The sequence below is a fragment of the Parambassis ranga genome, chromosome 7, assembly GCF_900634625.1.
Source record: "Parambassis ranga chromosome 7, fParRan2.1, whole genome shotgun sequence".
NCBI lineage: Eukaryota > Metazoa > Chordata > Actinopteri > Ambassidae > Parambassis > Parambassis ranga.
In genome coordinates, this window is record NC_041028.1 from 21,035,895 (window position 1) to 21,058,431 (window position 22,537).

General features: G+C 45.0%; 1 protein-coding gene across 1 annotated transcript; it reads right to left on the reverse strand.

Moving 5' to 3' along the window:
* Window positions 1-567: 567 nt before the first annotated feature.
* On the reverse strand, window positions 568-22,491 carry LOC114438419 (inactive dipeptidyl peptidase 10). Its single transcript, XM_028409751.1, has 25 exons — window positions 22,369-22,491; window positions 17,113-17,227; window positions 16,102-16,197; window positions 15,872-15,966; window positions 14,547-14,618; window positions 9,642-9,694; window positions 8,964-9,045; window positions 8,402-8,522; window positions 8,174-8,328; window positions 7,312-7,409; window positions 7,046-7,169; window positions 6,665-6,706; window positions 6,467-6,571; window positions 6,007-6,098; window positions 5,392-5,439; window positions 3,813-3,931; window positions 3,681-3,728; window positions 3,338-3,436; window positions 2,423-2,489; window positions 1,849-2,040; window positions 1,703-1,757; window positions 1,522-1,621; window positions 1,355-1,413; window positions 1,097-1,169; window positions 568-1,014 (listed from the first exon to the last, which is right to left on the reverse strand). Exons 1-25 carry the CDS (start codon window positions 22,405-22,407, stop codon window positions 797-799), a joined length of 2,367 nt encoding a protein of 788 aa, XP_028265552.1. The 5' UTR covers window positions 22,408-22,491; the 3' UTR covers window positions 568-796.
* Between the last annotated feature and the right edge of the window lie 46 nt (window positions 22,492-22,537).

The window sequence follows — 22,537 nt, forward strand, 5'->3', positions numbered from 1 at the left end:
AATTTAATTCTGCAATACACAAGAAATGGTTAAAAAAGAAACACAGACACCTACATGGATACTCTTGTTCTTGAATTGGATCTTGTAAATAGAAGTGTAAACAGCTGCATACTCATTCTCAATCACATGATACAAATAAAACTAGTGGATGGTATTTGGCACATTTAGAATGATTCCTATGCTTCATTTAGGCCGGGAACACACCACACTGACACCGAATTCCTAATGACATCTTAACGACTGTGCAGGGGATGCACAGGGCAGGACAGTCGGACAGTATATTAGAGGTTAGGATTCAGATCTGCTGCATCAGAGCTGACCTGAATGTTGGAACTCATTTTTAAGGTGATCCTAAATGTGTAAGGCTGTGTGTTGTCATAGCGACGTGGAGCCTTTTTAAAGCCTACAGGCATGTTCCCGGCTGTTGGCGGAGTTAACACTTTTATTTAAACCTGCAAAACACACAAAATGCACATGTAAACTAATCCAGGTCATGCAGCCATTATGACATGCATGTCTTTAAACTGTGTAAACGTTTGGCAGAATCTGCAACCGTCTGTAGCCCACATCATCTCAGGTGAATTTTGTAAACAAACAGGGCCTCAAACATACAACAAAACAGCAAAAATAACTGTGTGCAACACGTTTTACAACACAAACGTTTCCAGAAGTCGTCGGAGGTGATGTGTTTGGTCCCCACTCCTGTGCTCTTGTGCCTGGTTGATCTGACCCAAGGTGATGCATAAGATGGCAGACAGTTCTGAGAGTTCCTCCGGAAAAAAGGGGAACTCTGGGCTCAGTCATCTTCCAACTCTTCGTCCTCTTCCAGATCTAGGAGAGCGCTGTGCTTTAAGCAGGTGTGGAGGTAGTTCACCACTGTCCGCTGGAAGTGTTGGATGCTGCGGGGCTCTGTTAGGACGTGGCCCTCGTCTGGGTACAGCTGGAGTGAGTAGTTGGCCTCCACCTTCACCAGTCGGCTCAGGAGCTCAGCGCTATGCTGGAAGTGTACCCTAGCTTTAAACAGACACACAGATACACACAAATATGAAATACACGAGGGGGACAGACAGGAATGAAGATTAAATTCAACTCTCACCATCTGCAGTCCCATGTAGAATGAGGAAGTTCTCATCTTTAAGCTTGTTGACCTCCTCCAGCACAGAGGCGGTCTGAAAATATTAGAATATTAGCATTTTATGAGGTGCATTTAGCTAACATTAGGGCTTTATTGGGGCTTTAATGTTGTATTCTGTCATTAGATGACACCTGTGACTGGTTGTAGGGTTGTTTTGGGTGACTATGACTGTTATTATGCCTGAACGGTTGGATTCCCGAGGTCGTTTTAGAGCCTCACCGAGTAAGCGTGCTCCTCCTTTGCTGGAAGGCCCAGATACCTCTCTGAGAATGCAGCACCTGAAAACAGCGTAAACATTTTTACTACAATTCATGAACCGCCTCTGGGTTAGACACAATTTTCATGCACTCGTTAGATGAATACTTAATGACGTGATTTCCACTCACTATAAAGCCTGAAGTCAGTTATTGGTGCCACAGCTGCTGTGCACTGAAAGAGCTTATCTGTTGCAGCCAACATTTTGAGTGTTAAATAACCTCCGAACGCCTGTAAAGAGACGTCGAAAAATGTTAAATTAAGCCTCAATAAATAAGGACAAGCGTTTCTAAATTTAAAAAAGGCTGTAACCTTTCCATAGAGGGCCATCCGACGGTCATCAATATAAGGCAGCTGCATCAACAACCTGAGGAAACATCATAAGAGCCCTTTAGATTCTCTGCTAACCTTCATTCTCACGTTTCAATAGTATGGCCTTGTGTGGCTGCATAACTGACTCCACAACTCCCAGATAGTCTTTGACCCTCAGTGAGCCAAGCTTGCGGGAATCCGTGGTGGTCTTCTGCCCACGGCCAACCCCGCTCCGGCCGTCCACCCAGGCCAAGGCCACACCGTGTGCACTGGAGAGGACCTGAGGCCATTCCAGGGCAAATTCCTCCGTCACAGACTGACTGCCGGGAATTCCATCCCTGAGCAAGAAAAAAACAGGATGAGCCGGTGTGGGGCCAGTGAAGAGAAGGCCACAGGGTTATAGGTTGCAGAACAGGTGACGTTCAAACAGCCCGTAACCTTTAAAGGACTCAATAGATCGACTCCATTATAGATCACAACCCTTGTCTGGCTGATCCAACATGGACATGGACAAATTAACAATGTACATTATCCACAGCCACAGTGTTATTCAGCATGTATGCAATGCAAAGTGTTGCTGACTGACTACTGGGAATTCATCCCTTGGCAACAATAAGAACAGGATGAGCCGGTGTGGTGACGCCGGTGGAACAGACGAGGCCATATGATTACGGATTGACTGTAAAAAGGCCCTGAGCATGTTGGTTGTGTGACACTTACACAATGATGAGGAGAGGGTGCAGGTTGGCGTCGTAGCCCTGAGGTAGAGAAAGCTTCAGGTGCAGATCTGAAGAAAGAACACAGGGTCTGAAGAGCGGGAACTGGAACATTTAGGACGCTTACAAGATGAACTATGAGCAAAAAATACCAGATATAAACGCACGTAATCATCTGTCCTACTGGTTCACCCAAACCAAACTACAACCAAGGGACTAGATGTGAAGATTATATACAGCGAAATAAAAACATTTGTGTTTTTGGCACTGGTGGGGACCAAGACTCCAACAATTATTATGACGATGAACTAATTTCATCAGCGAACGGGACTTTAAGTGACGTACAGGTTTACAAAATAACTCCTTATGGACCGTCCTTATGGCTGCCGTCTCTTCGATATGCACCAAGCCACACATGTGACAGCGGGGACAGCCAATCACATCGGACCAGAGCCCTTGATATAAAACAACCAGAATCAGAATATCAAGGGCTCTGGGACAGGAGGATATCTATTGGTAGGACGCTGCAAAAGAATGGAATTTAACCCTTCCTGCACCCAATGAGAATCTGTTTTTTTTTTGGAGGAGGTCAAATTATTGGTGGGGACATTTAGTAATTGCTGGACATTGGTAGGGACGCGTCCCCTCCGTCCATGCTGAAACTACGTCCTTGTATTAGACCCACTGGAACACTCAGGTAGTTCTAAGAGCTGTATATTCTGCTGCAGCCTGTGTCAGGGTGTCTTTCAGGATATTCAGCTACTGCTCTGCACATTAAAGTAATGAAGGCGTTATCAAAGGAGATACTGTGGTAAAAGGATTCATTAAACAGCACTTGAGAAATATTTGAAAAGGAATGACATGAAGTTTTGTCTCCAACTGCACCCTCCAGCTAGAGGAGCTGTGTTCTTTGTTTTACCATGGTTGTCTGCAGGGAGTGTCCTGAACAGAGTCTCAGGGAGCCTCTTGTCCTCCAGAGCCTTAGACAAAGGGCTGTTATCCTCCAAGACGACATATCCTGCGGAAAATAAAAGCCCACTGTGTCATCATTTTTTATTCTGAACATCAGGACTGACACAACGTGCATTAAATCCTCAACATCTCCACAACAATTGCTGTAACTGAGAGCCGCAGACAGAGGGCAGTGTTCACATGAACACAGAGGTTTGAATGTGTTGCTCTCTGCAGGCTCTGTAGAGAAACTGCAGACAGTCTGTGTGTGTTATTACACCATTAGTCACACAAGCAGATGTAACACTCACTGGAGGGGTCCTTTGTACTGTGAACTGTCACCTTAGGAATTCCTGGGCCTGTGAATTATTTTTTAAAACAGACAACATTACAAAGTGTGTCCACAGAGCAGTGAGAAGCTTCTACAGGAGTGTGTGATTTACCCAGGCAGTAGAGGGTGAAGTGGGTTTGATTGGGACTGAAAACGGCTTTAAAGAAGCGACATCCGTCTATGAGGTTACAGGAGATGCACTGACGCCGAAACACTCCATCCAGGTCCACACTGAGAAACAAGGGGGGAGGTGAGTTTGCTTCAGGTGAGGGTTAAAGACAGACGGTTCAGGCGGCTCTCAGACACTGATGGGCTTCAGCCAGGTCAGACATAAACGTCATTACACAGACTGCTCTGTTGGGCGGTGCTGCTTCTCTAATCGTCCCTCTCCACTCCACTGCTTACAAATATCATACAGGATTAATCACAGACGGAGTTTAAACAGGCTGTCCTCCCTCCGCCTCCCGAAGCCCAAAGCTATGTACGTTCAGATGAAGATATGAACGCTAGGAGGGAGATGAGCAAACAGACAAAAGTGTTTATCACAGGGAGGACAGTCCTCCAGTGTGCTGGGCCTCAGCAGCCGGACCTCGCCAAGCGTGTCAACACATCTCTGCAGGTACTCTTTAAAAGCTGTTCCAGCTACATGTAGAGATACTCATGGTTCTCAGGTGATGTAAGCCGCTGACATTTCCCCTCCACTTTGATGTTTGAGTGAAATATCTTGAGAACTATTGCCTGGATTTTAGCTCAGCCTTTCCATTTTGTACTGAGGATGAATTGTAACTTTGGTTACAGCACCATCATGTGATATGAGCACACTCCTCTCCTCCTCTTCCTTCCTCCTCTTTGAAGCTGCTAACATGCTAACCTTAGAGGCTAAATATGATTAATATTAATGTTTGATACATCACAGCAGTTAGCGTGAAGCACTAACAAGTTCGATCCAAGCATTTCTCTACGTCAACATATCCCTCCACCAGCTGGAACACCCATGATAACATACATCAAACAAGGAACTGCATGGAGCCTAGCTTCATTCAGCTGTTCTTTGTTAACAGTGTTCAGTTTTTCTACTAGTAAACCTTTTTTTATCTCTCTATTCTTCAACAATTTGAGAATCAATAAAGCATTTTGATTCAGATTCAAGATCACATCTTTATAGATATCCACAACTGCAGTAACCAAAACAGTCTAAAATAAGAGTACACTTGATGAATAGTGACTATGATATCCATGGTACTGGGGACCTGTCCAGGGTGTACCCTGTCTCTCACCCATAGACAGGCGGGATAGGCTCCAGCCCCGTGTGACCCTGCACTGCAGGACGAAGCGGGTTCAGACTGAGGATGCTCTTCCTGTCCAGAATCACCAAACGTTATTCTTTCTTACTTAAAATGTACAACTTGACATCTAAAATCTAAAATGTTTTGGATTTATGTTTCATGAACTTGTCTTGTCTTCTCCTGATATTCAGCTGTTTTCACAGGGAGTCAGAAGAAAACGTTGTGTAACATGATAAATATTTAGAAGTAAGAAGTGGAAGCAGTGAGCTTTCTCTTACTGATTTCAAGTTGCATTTTCCCTTCAAGTCTTGATTTGTTCTTCTTCTAAACTTCAAAAACGCTCTCTAACATTGTCAGACAGGTAAAGAAGGAAGGAAGTTTCAGGGTCAGGCCGGGTTTGCATACCTGTAAAGGTGTCTGCTCTGTCTGGACTCCTCTGTGCTCAGGAAGTAGCTGATGGTGAGGAAAAATGAAGCACAGACACAGCAAGTTACTAAAATAAGAAGCCATGTGAGTGTCTCTACTCCGTCTTAATTATTCTGGAGATCCATTATTCATGACTAGAAACTACCCACACTTATTTACACACTTCAGCATAAATGCAGCCTGGCATCATCGTGTTCATGTCTTAAAGGGAAGTCGGTCATTTGGATGAGCTTCAAAGTATCGGCCATGTTAACAGAATGTGCTCCTCGGTGATGCTCACAGCTCAGTCGATCTGTTCATGTGAGGCTTCTACAGCCGGATAAAGGTTTAAACAGTATAAGCAGTGCTGTGTCTGATTCACTGCATTAAAGTCCGCGCTGTTTCCTTTGGCCTTTAACCAAATCAATCAAAGCTACATGATCAAATAACTTGAAGTCACAGCCTCATCAGTCGCATCCTGCAGAGTCTGACCGCAGCAAGAAGTGATCATTGTAATGAAGGCCAATACCCCCCCCAACTGTCACATGAGTGTTCATTGTAAGAAGCCGAGCTCATAGCGGGTGATTCAACCCAGCTCCACACACACACACATACATTTTTCCAGCCTTCTCATCTAGAGAGCAGAGCAAGGTGACATCCCAGCTCCCCGACGTCAGGAAGCGAGGAGGGACGGAGGGGATGGCAGGCTGCAGAGGAACAGAGATGAAGAGAGGCACAGAGTGAAAATAGGTGCAGTGACATCGCAAGTGTGTCAGAAGAGGGGAAAATGAAGATAGGTTCAGAAAGGTAAAGCAACTGCAGACAGTGATGGGTACAGGGGGAGTACAGTTTCATTTCATGCCAGGAAATGTTGGATGTAAGGCACCCGAGGGTGTGACATTCCTTCCTGCACATTTTCTACAAAAACAAGTTGACTTTAACTACCGCTGGAAGGATGAAGCATTTGTTAGACTGAAATAACCTGAGCTGAAAAAAATCAAGAAAGTATTAATTAGCAACATGACTCCTGGTGGTATCCATGTGTGAGAAACACTTTAAAACGATCAGAGCTGACCTGGGCTGCGAGGCCGGCGATGTGGTGAAATTCCCCACGAGCGCCCTGCTTCGCCAGCAGGATGGTGTAAAAAACAGAGCCGTCGCCTGAAAACAGCGGCACGTCCTGTTTGGAGAAGGAAAGAAAAGAAGCAGTGAAGTGAAAGGCAGTAAAAATAAACAGGTGCTAGCTGACGTTATAAATCAAGGCGATACACACCTGCCGTTGGTTTTGCATTATGTCCATATTCATTTTGTGTTTCTGTGGATTTTAAAGCATGTTATGTGTTAGTAAGAAGATTTACAAAGTGCTTACATCAACGCCTAAAGTGGATGTGTTTAAATAAAACATTCAAAGGGCCGTTGACTGAAATCTGAGCGGGTTTATGGAGGAGCCAGCGGAATGAAATATCACTGAAAATTCTTCTCATGCAGCAATGACCTTAAATATTAATCCAGCCAGTAGAGATTTGAGAGCTTAAGGAAATCAATCCTCCTTCCAACACTGTGTAAATGAAGCAAAAAAATTCTATTACTAAAGCTGTGTGTTGCAGCTGTGGCCGCTCAGATTACTAATGTGGAACAGCTGATGGCCGCTCACCTCTGAGCAGGCCCCTGTGGTGGCCTCGCACACGCAGAGCACCGATTGGTTCTGGGCACGGTTCAACCAACGGACCGCCAGCCTTGTGCTGCTGATCCAAGTCACCATGGAGATGTAGCTGTCTCTGGAGAGGCGTCGCATCGGAAAGTGTGGGGAGAAACAAAAAAAGAAGCGGTGAGGAGAAGGATGTGGACATCATGTCTGACAGGTGGTGTCTGAAGGCTTAAAGGTTTATTCTGGCTTTTGCATTCACAAAGATGTACTACCTGGCCCTGAGGGAGTCGGGAGGCATCATTTCCAGAGTGTGAGCCGGGCCGTACAGATTCACCACAAACAGACTGACTGATGGGATGTTTGAGCCAGCCTGAGCACAAGTACAAGGGATACAATGAATTCATTGAAAGAAAGCACAACACAAAACACAGACGTTCAGAGTATTCAGACCTTTTTCATTTCTTCTGCACATTTCAAATAAACAGCAGAATTTTTCTCATGAATCCACAAACACCATAATGATGACGATAATAGCTACCAGAGGGAGTTCTTTAATAAATGGGAGTTTCAGAGTTCTTTAAATAATTGCAAACATTAAATAATGGGTTATTCAGCATAGATTGATATGAAAGTTAAAACTCAAGCGTGCAAAAGTGAAGTTGGATTCTTAATTTTAACGAAAGGACTTCAGCATATTTTGTATAAAAAGCATAATGAAATATTTCTCATGATTTTTCATGCATGTGAATCACTGTTGGCTGGATTGCAAAATTTCAATTTTTACATGTCCTTCAAGCTGATGACTAATATAAGTTCTTTCATTTTTTATTACGAGATATCAATGGATTTAATTTACCCTGCAAACCTAATGGCATACTGAAGAGTACAAGTGGTGATTGATAAGTCTGTCCTCAGGGAGGAGAAGCACAAGGATGAGCATCAATCACAGCTGAACGTCCGCCATGCTGACTGAATCCATCCTTTAATAGATGTGTACATATGGAACACATAAACTCCTTCTACCTTTAGCCACACATGTTAGCATTGCCAATTTTCTAAATGCTAAAATCCTCGATTAGGACCCACAGGACTGTCAGCATGACTACAGACAGTCTGCTTTAAACCAGTTTTCACCTTGGGGTACGGGAAGAGCATGTTGGAGGGGTAGAGCCCCCCTAAGAAGTGAGGTATTTCCATCACAGGCGTGGCCGAGTTGTTGATGCTAAGATATGCAAGCCGGGCTCCATCCATAGACCACCAATGGGCAGCGTACGTCAAGAGAATCTCCTCTGGATGACAGAGAGGTTTTATTATTGTTCATGACTGTGGTTGTTATCAGCTTGAGGCTGGAAGACGACCCACCTTCGTACGTCCAGTCAGAGAGGCCGTTGACCACGCTCTGCTCCTCGTCGCTGGAGGTGAGACGCAGAGCTTTGCTGGTCACGGTGGGCTTGTAGTAGATATCTCCGTCGAACACATAGGCCTGGCACGGGCAGCACACACAGACAGTGGCAATCCATTATCAAAGACAGAAAGGTTGCAGACTTCACAGCTGGCTGCATGATTTGAGCGGTGAACGCCTTCCAAGAATGAATGAATCATTGGCCAGCACACACACACAAGCTGAGAGCCAATATATCTTTACGTGCCAGTTAATACACTGCAGATGAGCTCTGACATGGCAGCAAAAGCCAATTACATTACAGGGGAGGTAGATGAATTATATTGTGAGCTTAGGACACCTCTATTATAGGAACACAGCCACTGTGAATAGAGTGCGCCTCATAATGACACGCTACCATTGATGTTTTTATGATGGAAACGCAGAGTAGTGTAGGAAGAATACATGATTATGATTATATAATATTGACAGTTTAAGTAGATGCAGACGTAGATCCGGTGAATGATGAAGTGCCTCACTCACCAGCTGGTTCCCCTGAGGTCCCCAGGAAGAATACTGAAGAGCCGCCTTCTCTCTATCAGGAGGGTTGAGCTCCAGCAGATCCCTGGAACACACATAAAAAGGAGACATAAAGCCTCCATCAGGGACAAGTGTCCTGTTTGAAGGCCTCTGAGGTCCATCTATGCCCTGCTTCAGAGAGAGAGAGAGAGATGCTGCATTGTGAAGACAAAAGAGCAAGATGCAGAGAGGGGAGAACGGAACAGAGAACGGGGGTTGGTTCATGCAAGAGTGCAACATTTCCTTTTCCATATTTCTAGCCACACTGTTTTTTTTAATCTTCCTCTGGACAGGCAAACATTTCCCTCTACGACACAGTCAGGCAACGATCAGTATCGCAGGATCTTCCTCCATTCCTGGTCCAATCCTTCCTCAGAAGTTCCAGGGGTCATCCACAGACTGATAATGCTGAATATGAATCTCAGGCAGTGAAATCTGGAGTACAGTACAAACCTGATGGAGCCTGGAGAAAGCACAGACGAATGAATGCAAGTCTGACAGAAACATGGAGTTCTCATTCAATGAGACACACTTCAGGGGAGGGGGAGTTTTTAGTTTTTTTACTCAAACCGCAGGTCTGCTTGCATTGGTGATGCTCATGCCCAGTGCTGCCCATGCATTAGCATTCAGGTTTCCACCTACCCATTAGCCACATTGTAGATAGCATAGGAGGCTGTGAAGGACTGAGAGAACACCTGAAAGAGGTAGAGGATATCATGCACACAGGTGTGCCGCACACAGATGAAAACACACACTTGTATTAGTGCTCACACATGCTCCTACACGTGTATCAGTTCAGTGCAAATGGAACAAATGTCATGAAGGAAACTGCAGCGGCCAACTTTACAACTGAATTCCCATGAAATTAGATTCAGTCTATATTTGCCCTAACAATGACAGATTATATTATAAAGTAATTTATCCCATCAGCAGCTCTGCACCAGTGTCAGAGCCTCTCACAGACTCAAAACAGTGCTTCAGAAATAAAAAGCTTCATATATACCCAGTTCACACTGGAAAACTCAATCCAGCTGTATCTGGATATATCCCGATTTTTCTGTGTGAACACCGTGAATCTGGCTATATCCAGCTTGATTTCAATCCACCTCTCGGAGGTGGATCTAGCCGGATTGGCTCAAATGTGGCTCAGGTCTGAACGCAAATGCAGCTAGCGAATCCGGCTAGATACTTCCAGTCCGTACAAAAGCCGTATGTAAACAACCGTCAAACTACGACAGCTTTGCCCAGAGTTTATGTTCCACGGGGCTACAAAGGAATAAACTGCCTTTTAAACCGAAATAAAAAGGAAGGAACGAGCGACACGGGACAAAAGAAAACACATGCACACGGTCCTGCAGCGGCCTGAATGGACTCTGTATATTACGAGGCGCCACCTAGCGTTTTGGAGGACCACAAACAAGCCGGATTAAGCCGGATTGAGTGTGGACACGTGTGTGTGATAGCCAGATTTGAAAATAGGTCTGAACGTATCCAGCTTAAAGGCGATCCAGATACAATCCTACTCTAGCTGGATTAACGTTCCCCAGTGTGAACGGGGCCTTGGTGAAAGTGATATGTAATTGCCACGCTTCCTCGCTGTGTAACTGCTGTGAGTGACAGGCCCACAGTCAGATCGCCATCTTCCTGTTTCTGCGGCCGCCCTCCCACCTCTTTGCCTGCATTTGGATTGACCAGGTGTATAGGCAGACTCTGACATAACAACATTAAACACAAGACACAGTTCTCTAAATTTCTCCAACAGTTGCTGGCATGATGACACCTACTTCCCCATGTTACACTTTCTCTGTGAGGACTGGCTGCACCAGCAACACAGGCAAGGGTTCATAACTGTGTGGACTGGATTATTGCTTTGAACACGATTATTCTACAAAATTAAAACGGAAAGTCAACCCCCTAAATTAACCTCTCCAAACAAAAGACCAGAGTGGCAGGAGTGCCTCATAGTGTTCGTGTTAGAGAGAATCCAGTCACACCTTAATGCTTCATTTACAGGAGTCATATTAGGTCATTTAACAGAAAGTTTGACTAAACTAAAGAGACAACGATAAAGACATGACGTAAAACAAAAGTACAGAGATCAAGGCAGACATTAAATAGCATCATTGCAGCTAATATCCTTCCCATTGAGCTCTATTGTATCTGGCAACTGCGTCTCAACCACGATGCATGCCTCGGCAGTGCTGACTAATTAAATTAACATGCTGAATAGACTAGAATCAATGAATGTGTGTGTGTGTGTGTGTCTTAACCACGTTTGTTCGAAGCATTACCTGATGAATTCTAGGCAATATATTGATTTCTACCATTCTCTTTTTTTTCAGGAAGTAGTGCATTTGACCACTTGCCAATGAAAACACCAGCCACCTGGAAAAGCAATCCCTAAAGAAATTAAATGTCACATCCTCTATACAGCACACTTAGCAGTGAAATTGGATTTTGTTCAGTGGAGTTTGTCTGTTGTTAGAAAGTGCATGGAAAGAGGGGGGGGGGGGGGGGGTGCTGCAGGGGATAAAGGAGGGGAAATAAATTCTGAGGCTATCTAAACGAAATCGAAATGTGATAAGGGGGCAGCAGCGTGTGCAGGAGAAGATGTGTGATACAACACAAAATGGGGAAGACGTGAAGAACCAACGGCTACTGTATTCAGAGCAGGAAAAGAATTGGTACACACACCAACACAGAGCACGTCACACTCATACCACCTGGTTGCAGTTAGAGTGAATGCTTTCCCACAATCCTTTGCATAATGGAGGACAAACGCTTGAGAGACGACGGATGACATGAAGGTTACGTGGAAAACACTGACCTCTGAGTGACAGCATCACAGCTCACACCCCACCCCTCTGCCTCTCTGCCCTGATCTGGATTACATGGCAGCAACGCTGCTGAGACAGTGATGGTCACCATGACGTTTAAAGAACTGCAGGTGACGATAAACAGTCAATGTTCTGGCTGTTCTGACCCTCAATCCTCTCCATCTGTCACAGAGCACAGCGTCCTGTCACACAGATTCAGATCTGGCTGCATGGACTGTGACCAATGAGAGAACATTACGTTCTAGAAGTATAAGGAGTTAAAGGACTCTTTCTGAGAGCCAAGGGGGCGCGCCGCCATCAGCACCATGTTCAACCAGCTGCTTATGATTCTGCTAGTGATTTACATCATGAAGCCGCCGGCGTACGCTGTACTTTATGTGTGTTTGTGAGTGTCTGTGTGATTAACAGAGAGAGAGATAGAGAGAGAGAGAGAGAGAGAGGGAGAGAGAGAGAGAGGGAGAGGGAGAGAGAGAGAGAAAGAGAGAGAGAGAGAGAGAGAGAGAGAGAGAGAGAGAGAGAGAGAGAGAGAGAGAGAGAGAGAAAGAGAGAGAGAGAGAGAGAGAGAGAAAGAGAGGGAGAGAGAGGGAGAGAGAGAGCATCTGTCCTGAAGAGGCAGAGTGAATTCTGATGTGGCTGCTGGTAACGTATCATAAATCCTCCAGATCGCTGTGTTGTCACCCCTCAACATCATTTTTTTTCAACTACCCACCTCCTCCACTTCCTGCATGCCAAAGCAGGGGGTGGGGGTGCACAGATTAAAGACACAGAAAGATAGTGTGGGATAATGTGACACAAGAGATGTACAGAGATTACAAGCAGCACACACACTGGGATCTGTTGTAGATGTAACATCCACAGTGCAGAGATAATAGCATCCTTCCTCTCCTCAACATTGTTCCTGCCTCACACGCATTTCTTTGCAGCCCCACAATGCGCTGCCTTTGATACCAGCACCCATCAATGTTTGCTGCAGAGCGCCGACACTTTTATTTGTCCCTACAACACACAGCGGCTCTCCTCTCATCTATCTCAGCATCACTTTGTATAAATCACCTTCGAACAAACAGGCTTAATTCAAACAAGCTTTAAGAGAAGACATCTGTAAGATGCTTTCTCTTGTTCCTATGTGGCAAAATCCTCAGACTCACGTCTGTGTATGCCCTCTTATCAAAATCCATTTATTTGAACCCACCAGGCACCACTCGCCCGAAGCCCCCAGAGCTAACACAAAATCCAGAGCAGCCTTTTAACTTTACACACAGCCTGTTCATCCGTTCCTCTCCACTGCAGCTCTCCCCTCCTCTTGCACCTCTGGACATCCTTTGATAATCATTCTGATGGATTTCAGCTGGGCAGTGTGTGTAAGGGCAAACACCCTGTGTCTTCCTGCACAGCTCTCTGTTCTTTTTTGTCTGTCGCTGCCGCTCTCAGCAGCGTGCCACTCCTCCTCTGAACGGCAACGCTGGTGCCTGGTGCAAACTGCTTCAGTCAGCACAAATCCCCCAGAGATAGACACAAAAAAAGTGAGTGAGAGTGAGGAAGATAAACGAGGAGGAGGCAGCTACAAAGAAGGGGAGAGTGGAGTCCCCGTCTACACAACAAATAGCAGCCGTGCTCGCACACAAATATACATTTCTAAATAAACAAATGACTCCAGGTGGCATGCCCGCTGTCTGTGTGCACACACTCTGAGCATACAGATGAGACTACACAATTCCTGCTGATATCAAAGGATGTATGCTAATGATGTACGATAACTCAGCCACAGCAACCTACAATCTGGGCGAAGATCTGAACCCCCTTCTCTACAGAGAGTGTGAAAACTGATTGAATGCCGCTCAATAATTCAGTTAGAATGGATGCACTGTGTTTGTGACGAATGTAGTAACACAGCAACAGGCCCCCCCCCCCCCCCCCCCCCCCCCCCCCCCCCCCCCCCACAGAGAAAATATGATACAGCAGTGATTAGAGCAAAGAGAGGTCCCAGAAGAGGCTGGAGCTCTGAACAAATGAGTGCAAGAGAGCAACACAATCAGCAACACAGAGATTTTTAATAAAATGTGGACAAAATATGCTGAGGACCTTCATTTCCTTCCTGTTTTACTTGCTCATTACACACTTTGCCTGCCCTTTGAGGAAAGAGTCAACTATTTATTAACGGTGCAGGGTATTTACAGAGGAATGGAGCGAAGGATCTGCTTATCTGAAACCACCTGCGATCGAGACTCTCGTCAGTTTCTCATTAAAATTCCTCAGTGAAGTAGCAGGGGTGATTTCATTACTGCAGCTCCAACTTTACCTCTTCATCTCATTGATCTCCCCCTCTCTCTCCCCCCACCATCACACCTATTCACTTCACAGTGATCACTCATTCTAAGCTTTCCTCAACCCCCTGCACTTTCTGCCATTAACCAGTTGAAATATTCAACCCCTCATATGTTATCCCAGTCATTTGGCGAGCTAAGGACTGCTGCCGTAGCAGAAATGAGCTCACACACACACACACACACACACACACACACACCTCCTCGCTCCATCCCCCTGCTGTTTCATGAGACGCTCTGATCAGGATGCATGTTTCACAGCCACCCGTTTCCTGGCTGACATGTGCAGGGTGTTGAGCAGTAATAGCCTGTCTTCGGGTAATTTATGTTCTAAGGGTACAAAGCTTGATGGTGTAAATCTGACTTGGCATTCAGAAAGAACTTACCGGCCGAATGTTATACGCCAACAAGACAAACCTCTTGTCTGCAGACACCTGGAATTTAGTTGTGGTCAGGTCCTGTGGAATAAAAAGGAAACAGTGGATCAGAAATGTCTCTTTTACTTCAGTGAAGAGAGTTCATATACAGCCTGTCTATTGTCCTCTGACCTCTGTGTTCCTCAAGGGTCAATACTATGTCTCTTATCCACTCCTATGCTGATGATGCTGATTCACAATTGGCAGGTGATGCACTTTGTATAGCGTATAAATAAGACAGGACCCAGTATCTACCCATGAGACTCTGCATTTATGTGACATAAGAAAATGGACACACATGTTTTTCCACATGTTTTCGCTCTGAGACTATGTGAGACATGTTTTCACCTAGCATCTTAGATACTCTGTCAAAGAACACCACATACAGCCCTGCATCATCAGCATAGAAACGGAGAGGAGCCATACATTAGCTGCCAATGTATGTCTGTCTGTAGTGTTTTCTTCCTTTTCTTTCTTTGCTCCCTCTCATTTCAATGCAAAGCCTTTTGTAACTGTTTTCTTTGCTTTAGAAACAGATTTCAAATGCATTGATTTGATTTTTGTTTCACACAAATAAAAGAAGAAAAACATCATTTGGACTTTAAGCTCAGCCTTTAAGGATCTCATCAGCAGTGTTGTCTCCTCTCATGCTGTAATGCATTCTATTCTCTGCACATTTATTAACTAAAACTCCACTCATTATCATGTTCTGATCATTTTGTTATTTTCTGCAGCTGTGGAGCTGCGTTTGAGTTTTACTCACTTCATGCTGTGAATTTTAATCCCAACGGCTGCACTAAATGAATCTCAGCGTCTCATTTATTCAGGGAAACCCCATGCCATTCTTGGTATTCATACAAGGAAATATCTTTTTTTTTGTCAGCCAGGATGACAAACCATATCAGAATACAGAGGAGAGACTTCACAACCTGACAACACAACCCTGCTTAAAGCTCCTCTGCAATGACCCATATAAGTCTGTCAGTGCAGCGCAGAGGCGGTGGGTGTTCAAAACGATGCCCTTGCTTGGAAAATTCTCTTTGAAGGCACATGTTGAGGACTCACAGAGAAGCCAGATTGGAGGGGAAAATGAGCTGATACTGTCACACTGCCAATTCTTTTTTGGTCTGAACTGTGGGATGTGGAGCAGGGGGACTCAGCCACAGCTTCTCTATCTCAACCTAGCAGCACCCCCTCTCTACTGGCACCACAATGTGTCCAGCTGTCAGCGGATATGAACCAATCAATGCTGAAATCTGTCCCCTCTCCTCATAAGTTGTGTGCCTGTTACTCACCAGGGAGCTGTTGTCCAGAAGAGTCGCCGTTGTGTTGCTGGTGAGGCTGAATGACAGAACGTGTCCCTCTCTGGTGCGCAGAGCCACTTCGTTTTCTAGCAGGGTTCAGACAGTTCAGGGAGAAAAGGTCCGTTGTTATTAGAGTGAAGTTTTAAACCCACAGATGCAGAGACGGATGACAGATCTGCAAGCAGTCACCGAGCTTCAGGTGAAAGTGTCATGAGGATTACCGTTCAGCCATGCCACGCTGGGGTCATAAACCTTGAACTCCTCGCTCTCCAGATCCTCCAGGGTGATGTGGGAGCGGAGTAACAAGTGAGTCTCGTCTGTAAAGAAAGACAGACACATTCAGCTTGATCATCGGAAACTCTTCTTTGTTTAAAGCGGTGCAAAGTCTGAGACCTTTTCTTTTGGCTTCATCTTTGATTTATTGCCTGCAGGTTCGACACGTTCTCACAGAGTCGTTAGCAATCAATAAGTGGATTCCTGATGACTGTGCATGCAGCAAATGTGGATCAAGACGCAACAGCTTGACAAACAGACTAATACAGACCCACCCAAATAAACATACTTGTATTTTTAGACTAGTTTGCATAGGTTTGGGTACGATGGGTATACAAACAGACAAATGCTTCCATTTTCTTGGCCACAGTGATGATGAGTCCTTTCTTTGGCCACATGACCTGGTTGAATTCACCCACCCGGGCCTGTATTTGCGTTACTTTTCCACCAAAACAAAAGTTCTGGTGAGTGGGATGCGGAGACTAAGAGCTGAAGATGATTAGAGGCAGGGGACACAGCTGGGCCGGCTCATCAATAACATAAAACGCCACCTGCCAGCACCTCTAAAGCTCGCTAATGAACAGCTTATATCTCGTTTGCTTAATCTGCACCACTGAAGCCAAAGAGTAAACCCAAGTACCCTCCACAGGGTTTTATGAGCTCTTTGAGAACACTTCACTGTGGGGAGCAGTAACTTCCTGGATTCTCCCCTGGTTGCCCGGCAACTGCTCACCATAAAATGGTGAACTGTTGTTTATTTTGTGCAGATTAAACAAACAGGATAGAAAATATTAATTAGGGTTTTTTTTTATGAGGATTTGATTACTTTTGAAAAAGATCCAGCTGTTTCCACTGTTTACTCAGCTAGCTCCCTGCTGGCTGTGGATCAATGCTTCTCCCCAGTCCTTCACACTCTTTTCTTTTTGTTGTCCGTTCTTTGTCCCTTCTCATTTCCTTACCAGGTGTCAGCAGGATGACAGAGAGGATAACCAGAGACATGACAGCCAGGATCACCACCATGGCGATTCCTATGCCCTTCCAGTTGCGTGGGGGACCGTCTGAACTTCCAAGGTCCTGATTTTGAAGAGACCACAAAAACACAGGGATGAATGCAGACAGGGCTGAAGAGGAGGACATTAGTGCTGCTTCATTTCCACAGTCTCACAGGAATATCTCACCAACAGGGATATCAGTACAGCAGGGTAACCCTCGGGGGAGTGGGACCAGTCGTAGCTGAATTACAGTAATTTTCCATATGAGAGCTGCATAAAATTGTTGCGGGATCTGCCTTTAATTGCAGCAATTTTGACCACACTGTAATTTTTCTTCACCTTCGCCTCATTTCACCCGTTACATGATTGACTGGCCGTATGCTATTACTAAAAGAGAAGGTGATGGATGAACTGTGTGCTGCCAGAAACTGCAGTTTGCTTTACCAAAAAAAAACTGTTTCTTCACCTTCAACGAGCATCAGGAGCTATTCAACAGCTCAGGGTAAAGTAGATAACAAGACAATGAAAATAAGAAGGATGAGCTGCAGTCAAAGTCACAGTTATCAGCGGAGAAACGCCTCAAGTTGATGTTGAGCACTTGTGTACCCTGTGAATGCAGTGAAGGGGAACTGATGGCATGAGCCTGCATCAGTATTTGTCACAATTAAAACACGACTGCATGCCGTCCCTGGGTTTGTTCTGCACTTCCTCATAATGAGTGGCTATAGACCTGCAGGAGTCTCATGGCTGCTGGAGTGTGGGAGCTCAGTCACAGAGCAGGCAATAACAGTCAGCATTCATTATAGCTGTCCACCCCTTTTGGCTTAACACCCAAAACCTCGCTGGCCCCCATCACCTTCCTCCGGGCTTTGGAGAGGAGTGCAGCGGAAGAAGTCGTGTATATGGTTCACTGGTCGACACATTGCTGCGTTTCCGTGCTCCCTCAGTGACACCAGCTGTCCCTGATTCTGTGCTATTGGCTACACTCGCCTTAATACTTTAATACATCCTTTCTGTAGGCACACACTTCTTTACCCCCACCACCATCTGACTTTAAACCCCTATAGCGATTAGTGCAGTGTTAAAAACTAACAATGTAGTTACCATGCTGCAGTCAAACTGCCTTAAAATCCCATTTCAGGGACTGTGGACTCTACAGAAAGCAGAGATTATCTGGACCAGAAACAGTGCAGTTTCACAGTTCCCTTTATACATTTCAGATGTTTTGACCTTTCACTAAAGGAACAGGAGAACTCCAGCCACGGTCTCATCTTTAATGGATCTGCCTGGCTGCTGTATGGTAGCATGTTCAAATTGAAAGCACTAGCCCCTGCACAGACAACCTGTGAGTGATGTTTGAACTCTTAGTTCAGGCGGTGTGATTGATGTCCAGGGCTGCATATCTACTGCACTTTCTGGGCTTGATCTCGTTCTGCTGCCCTCTCAGCACACACACAGAACCACAGATAAAGAAAGCTACAGTCCATGGATGCTTTGGAACTGAATCACGCACCTTCAGCACTCCTATTTGGAATTTAACCATTTCTACGTTGCTATGAAATCATGTCTTCGTCAAGTATCCCCCAGTGTGAGTTTTTTTTTGTGTATGTGTGAAAAACATGGATAAACTCCAGGGCGTATACTCTGGTCGTTTTATGTTGTATCTACAGTGCATATGAAATATTTATAAATGCATTTATGAGGCAAAATTGTTCTTCTAAACTCAGCCACAAGCGCCTCATTCTGTGGACTTTTGAGGGTCTTCATGGCCCTGTGGCCACCCTCTGTGATGTCACTAGGGGAGTGGTTTTAAAGCTCAGTGTGGATGCTCAGGCTCTTGTACCTTGGTAGTGTGTGGCTAATTCAAAAACAAGCAAAGAGGTAGAGCATGAGTGGTGCTGATGCAGACAAAGACCCGTGAATGTTAACTTCTGCTGTAGCTTTAGTCATTTTAACAGGCAGGTCTATGGGGATAAACAGTCCAGGAACTGCTCTGGTCAGGAGGAGGAAAAGAAAAAGATTCCACCGGTCCGTTTATGGAAATGCAGAATTACCTGGTGATGCAGGATCGCACCTTTTAAGCTGATTTCCTCACTTGACTGATTCTACTACACAGTGTGTCCACGTTCTGTGTGTAAAACGCAACACCTGGAACATCCTCCTAATGGGATGCACTTCTATTATTCCCCTGAGACAAGGCATTAAGCTATACTCCCAATTAAGGTCATGACGTTGTTAAGACAGACAGGGAGAATCCCACATTTTGTCACACTTGCAAATGAGCTGCGCTGAGCAGAATCCCCAGAGTGAACGCTCTGGAGGAGCTGATAGTGCCGGCTGCCTGCTGGTCACAATGCATGTGGGATACTAATGCAGCACAAACCGCTGGCACTAGGGGAACAAATGACAAGCCGGGCTGTGTGACAGGCCAGGTTTATCTCAGTCAGCACCCTGACGGACAAGCAGAAATATCTCCGAGCGGGTTTTCTGCTGAGCCCAATCAAAAATGAGTCACACACACACACATACAGGCCGTCCTCGGTGAGGCATCGTTTTATTCAGGCTGTGTATTCCCATAAGGGAAGCCAGGATGAGGTGCCAGTCAAGCACCAACGGGTGCAAGAATGCAAATCAAAGGTCTTTATGTTTATGGATAACGCTCCTGAAGGCATCCCCTGGAGAGGATTTTCTGGCAAGCCATGCAGAAGTGAATGAGAAGTGAGAGAGCGCCTCTGTTTGCCAGCAGAGCTCGGGGATTTTCACTCAGCCAAATGAGGGAATCGATAGGGTGTACAGTTGTACAAGGTCCAGGGGGAAACAATTAATAGTGGAAATACAGCCATGGGGAAGACTTTTTTAGATAGACACCCTGCTGACCACCGCTTCTGAGACGCCTCCTCGTGGAATACCACGACCTGTTCTGATCTTTCAACCTAAAAATGATGGCCTACTTATCAGAGCGGAACATTTATGAAACAGCTCACAGACAGATCCTGTATCCTCAAAGCACTGCACACAAAATCAAACAGTTTCAACACTATTGATTGAGTTTGCACACTAAAAAAAAATAAAGCAAGTCACGCCAAACACAATTACTCAATCTGCACAGCTTGCACCACAACTAGGCTGCACAGAATCCAGGCAGTGCTTAGAATTCATAAATTAGTCTCCGGAGACCTCCTTAACTCCATCTTCTGTGTCTTTGAGGCATATCCGACAATAAATCACATGCAGGGGAACGAGGCTGCTGATTGTGGATTTGCATTCCTTCCTTTTCAAAATCGGCCGATATTGTTCACACACATGACACTGGCATCAATGGACTGATGGCCCACATACAAGCAGGGAGAGAGCTATTGGCAGACACATACAATACAACCAACAGGCTCCTGATTTTAATGACTTTGCATAATTGTTCCCAAGGAAAAGCTGTAGATTAGCGAGTAAGCCACCATGTCAATATTTCTCACTCACTCATTAAAAGTGAAGGTCATCCTCAGAGCACGCTGTAACTTCAGCATGGTCGCAATTAAAAGGACAACCACACTGCTGTAGTAATGAGACACTACAGCTCAGTATTGATTCATATCTCAGAGATCTTTTATCACATCCAGATGAATTTGTGTTCTCCCACTCACTGCGCCACAGTTCCTCCCTTTGTGTTCTTTATCTGTAGGTGGTACCGACACCATATGGGACTAGATTTCTTGCCCTCCAGGCTATCACCAGACAATGCAGCAAAAGCCTCAGTGAAATGAAAGACCAGCTGCTTTAGCCTTTCTTGCTGCAAGGCTGCCCGTCTTCTATTTTACGCTCCCCATCACATGCAAGAAAATTACTGTACAGAAAGGGTCCCGTACCAGGGAGCTTTTCCCAGCACGTCCAGCCACTCAGAGTGGCCGAGCTCCTGCCTCAGGGAATATAAGTGGCATCGGTAAAACACATGTGGGACAGCTACGGGTGGCCTGATGTTACAATGAGAATTCAGTGAGCCATATTGTCACAATATAAGTGTGAATTCCTTTCTGACTTGTTCAATCTATAATGCACTTTGCACCGGCTGTTTTATGACGTGTCTAATATTGTGAAACACAAACATATGACACGAGAAGCACCCCGGAGGATGAGCCATAACACTGTCTCTGCTCAGCACCTGGGACTTTTGTCTCCTCTGAATCCGCTGTAACAGCAGAGAGGCTGTATATTAAAATCTGACTTGACATCCAGTGATGTAACGGTGAACCCTGTAATTGAAGATAAACTGTGTAATTACTGCTTGAAGCAGATTGATTGGACACTGTGGTGTGAGATGTTGCGACATTTGCAGGTAATGGATTGTCTTTAAGCCCTGAAGACAACAGAGCTGCGGGATTATCAGACAAGTTTCATCAAGATTTCATCACATTAACTGAAGAACTGGAGAGTCAAACATCAGGATTTTATAGCTTCTCCACTGCAAATGACCACATGATTGAACCTCTGTTGACGAGGTTTGAGATGGATGTGCTGTAAATGCATCACATTAAAATTTGTAGACAGTGACTGATGAAGGAAGTTTTATTTAAAGAATGTGCACATTAATCTGTGTCAATTAAAGTGCAGCTTAATCTGATGCAAGAGTGTACCGCTGTCAGTAACACTGATCATACAGCATGATGATGATAATAATAATAATAATAATAATAACTATAATAATAATAATAATAATAATGATGATGAGATCAATATTGTTGTTAATAGGATTGAGCTGCATTAAATCATAATGAACGGAATTATAAAAAAAGAATTACATGCAGTATAGTGTCATCATCAAATAAAAGCACAGATGAAGGTTCATAATGGTTGTTCAGTGATAATATACAGCATTCCTATGCAGCAGAGGGTTAATCAATCATACAGTGCAGGCTGCCCCTTTGTCACTGTGCAGGTCTTTGCTGGAGGGGACAGTTTGCTGGGACCATTTTTCATATATTTTTTTAAAAAAAGCACTGGTGCAGATATTATTGTGGTTTTAAAATAAAGTCTGCATGGGACAGAGCGTCGAGCTGCAGCGCAGGGCATGCAGCCTGTCCAGGAGACGGCTAGTGACAAGGAAAGTGTGTGAATGGGCGATCATTTCCCATCAGAGGAATATCCCTTCACTGCCAACAAGGACACACACACACACATTCACTGCTCTGGGGGGAAAGTAGAGATATACAATAATAGAAAATACACACATACCAGCTCCGTGGTCATGTTCTGTTGAGTTGTGGCAATCATTGTGGTATCCGCAACAATCTGCGCTCTGCCTCTGTTCTCAAAACCCGCCGAGCAGCTGCACTGTTGTCTTGCGGAGCTTTTTCTGCATGCTCTGCTTCTTGCAAGTTTGTCCTCGGTGGGCTGGCTGGTG

Bases quoted from the DNA above. Each gene is read 5' to 3' on its own strand.
- LOC114438419 (XM_028409751.1), bottom strand. From the start codon at position 22,407: ATGATTGCCACAACTCAACAGAACATGACCACGGAGCTG. The intron at 8,523-8,963 runs GTGAGTGAGGCA...TGCCCGTGCCAG, and splicing joins GACCTCAGGGGAACCAGCTG to GCCTATGTGTTCGACGGAGA. The intron at 2,041-2,422 runs GTAAGTGTCACA...TTTCTTGCTCAG, and splicing joins CACCCTCTCCTCATCATTGT to GGATGGAATTCCCGGCAGTC.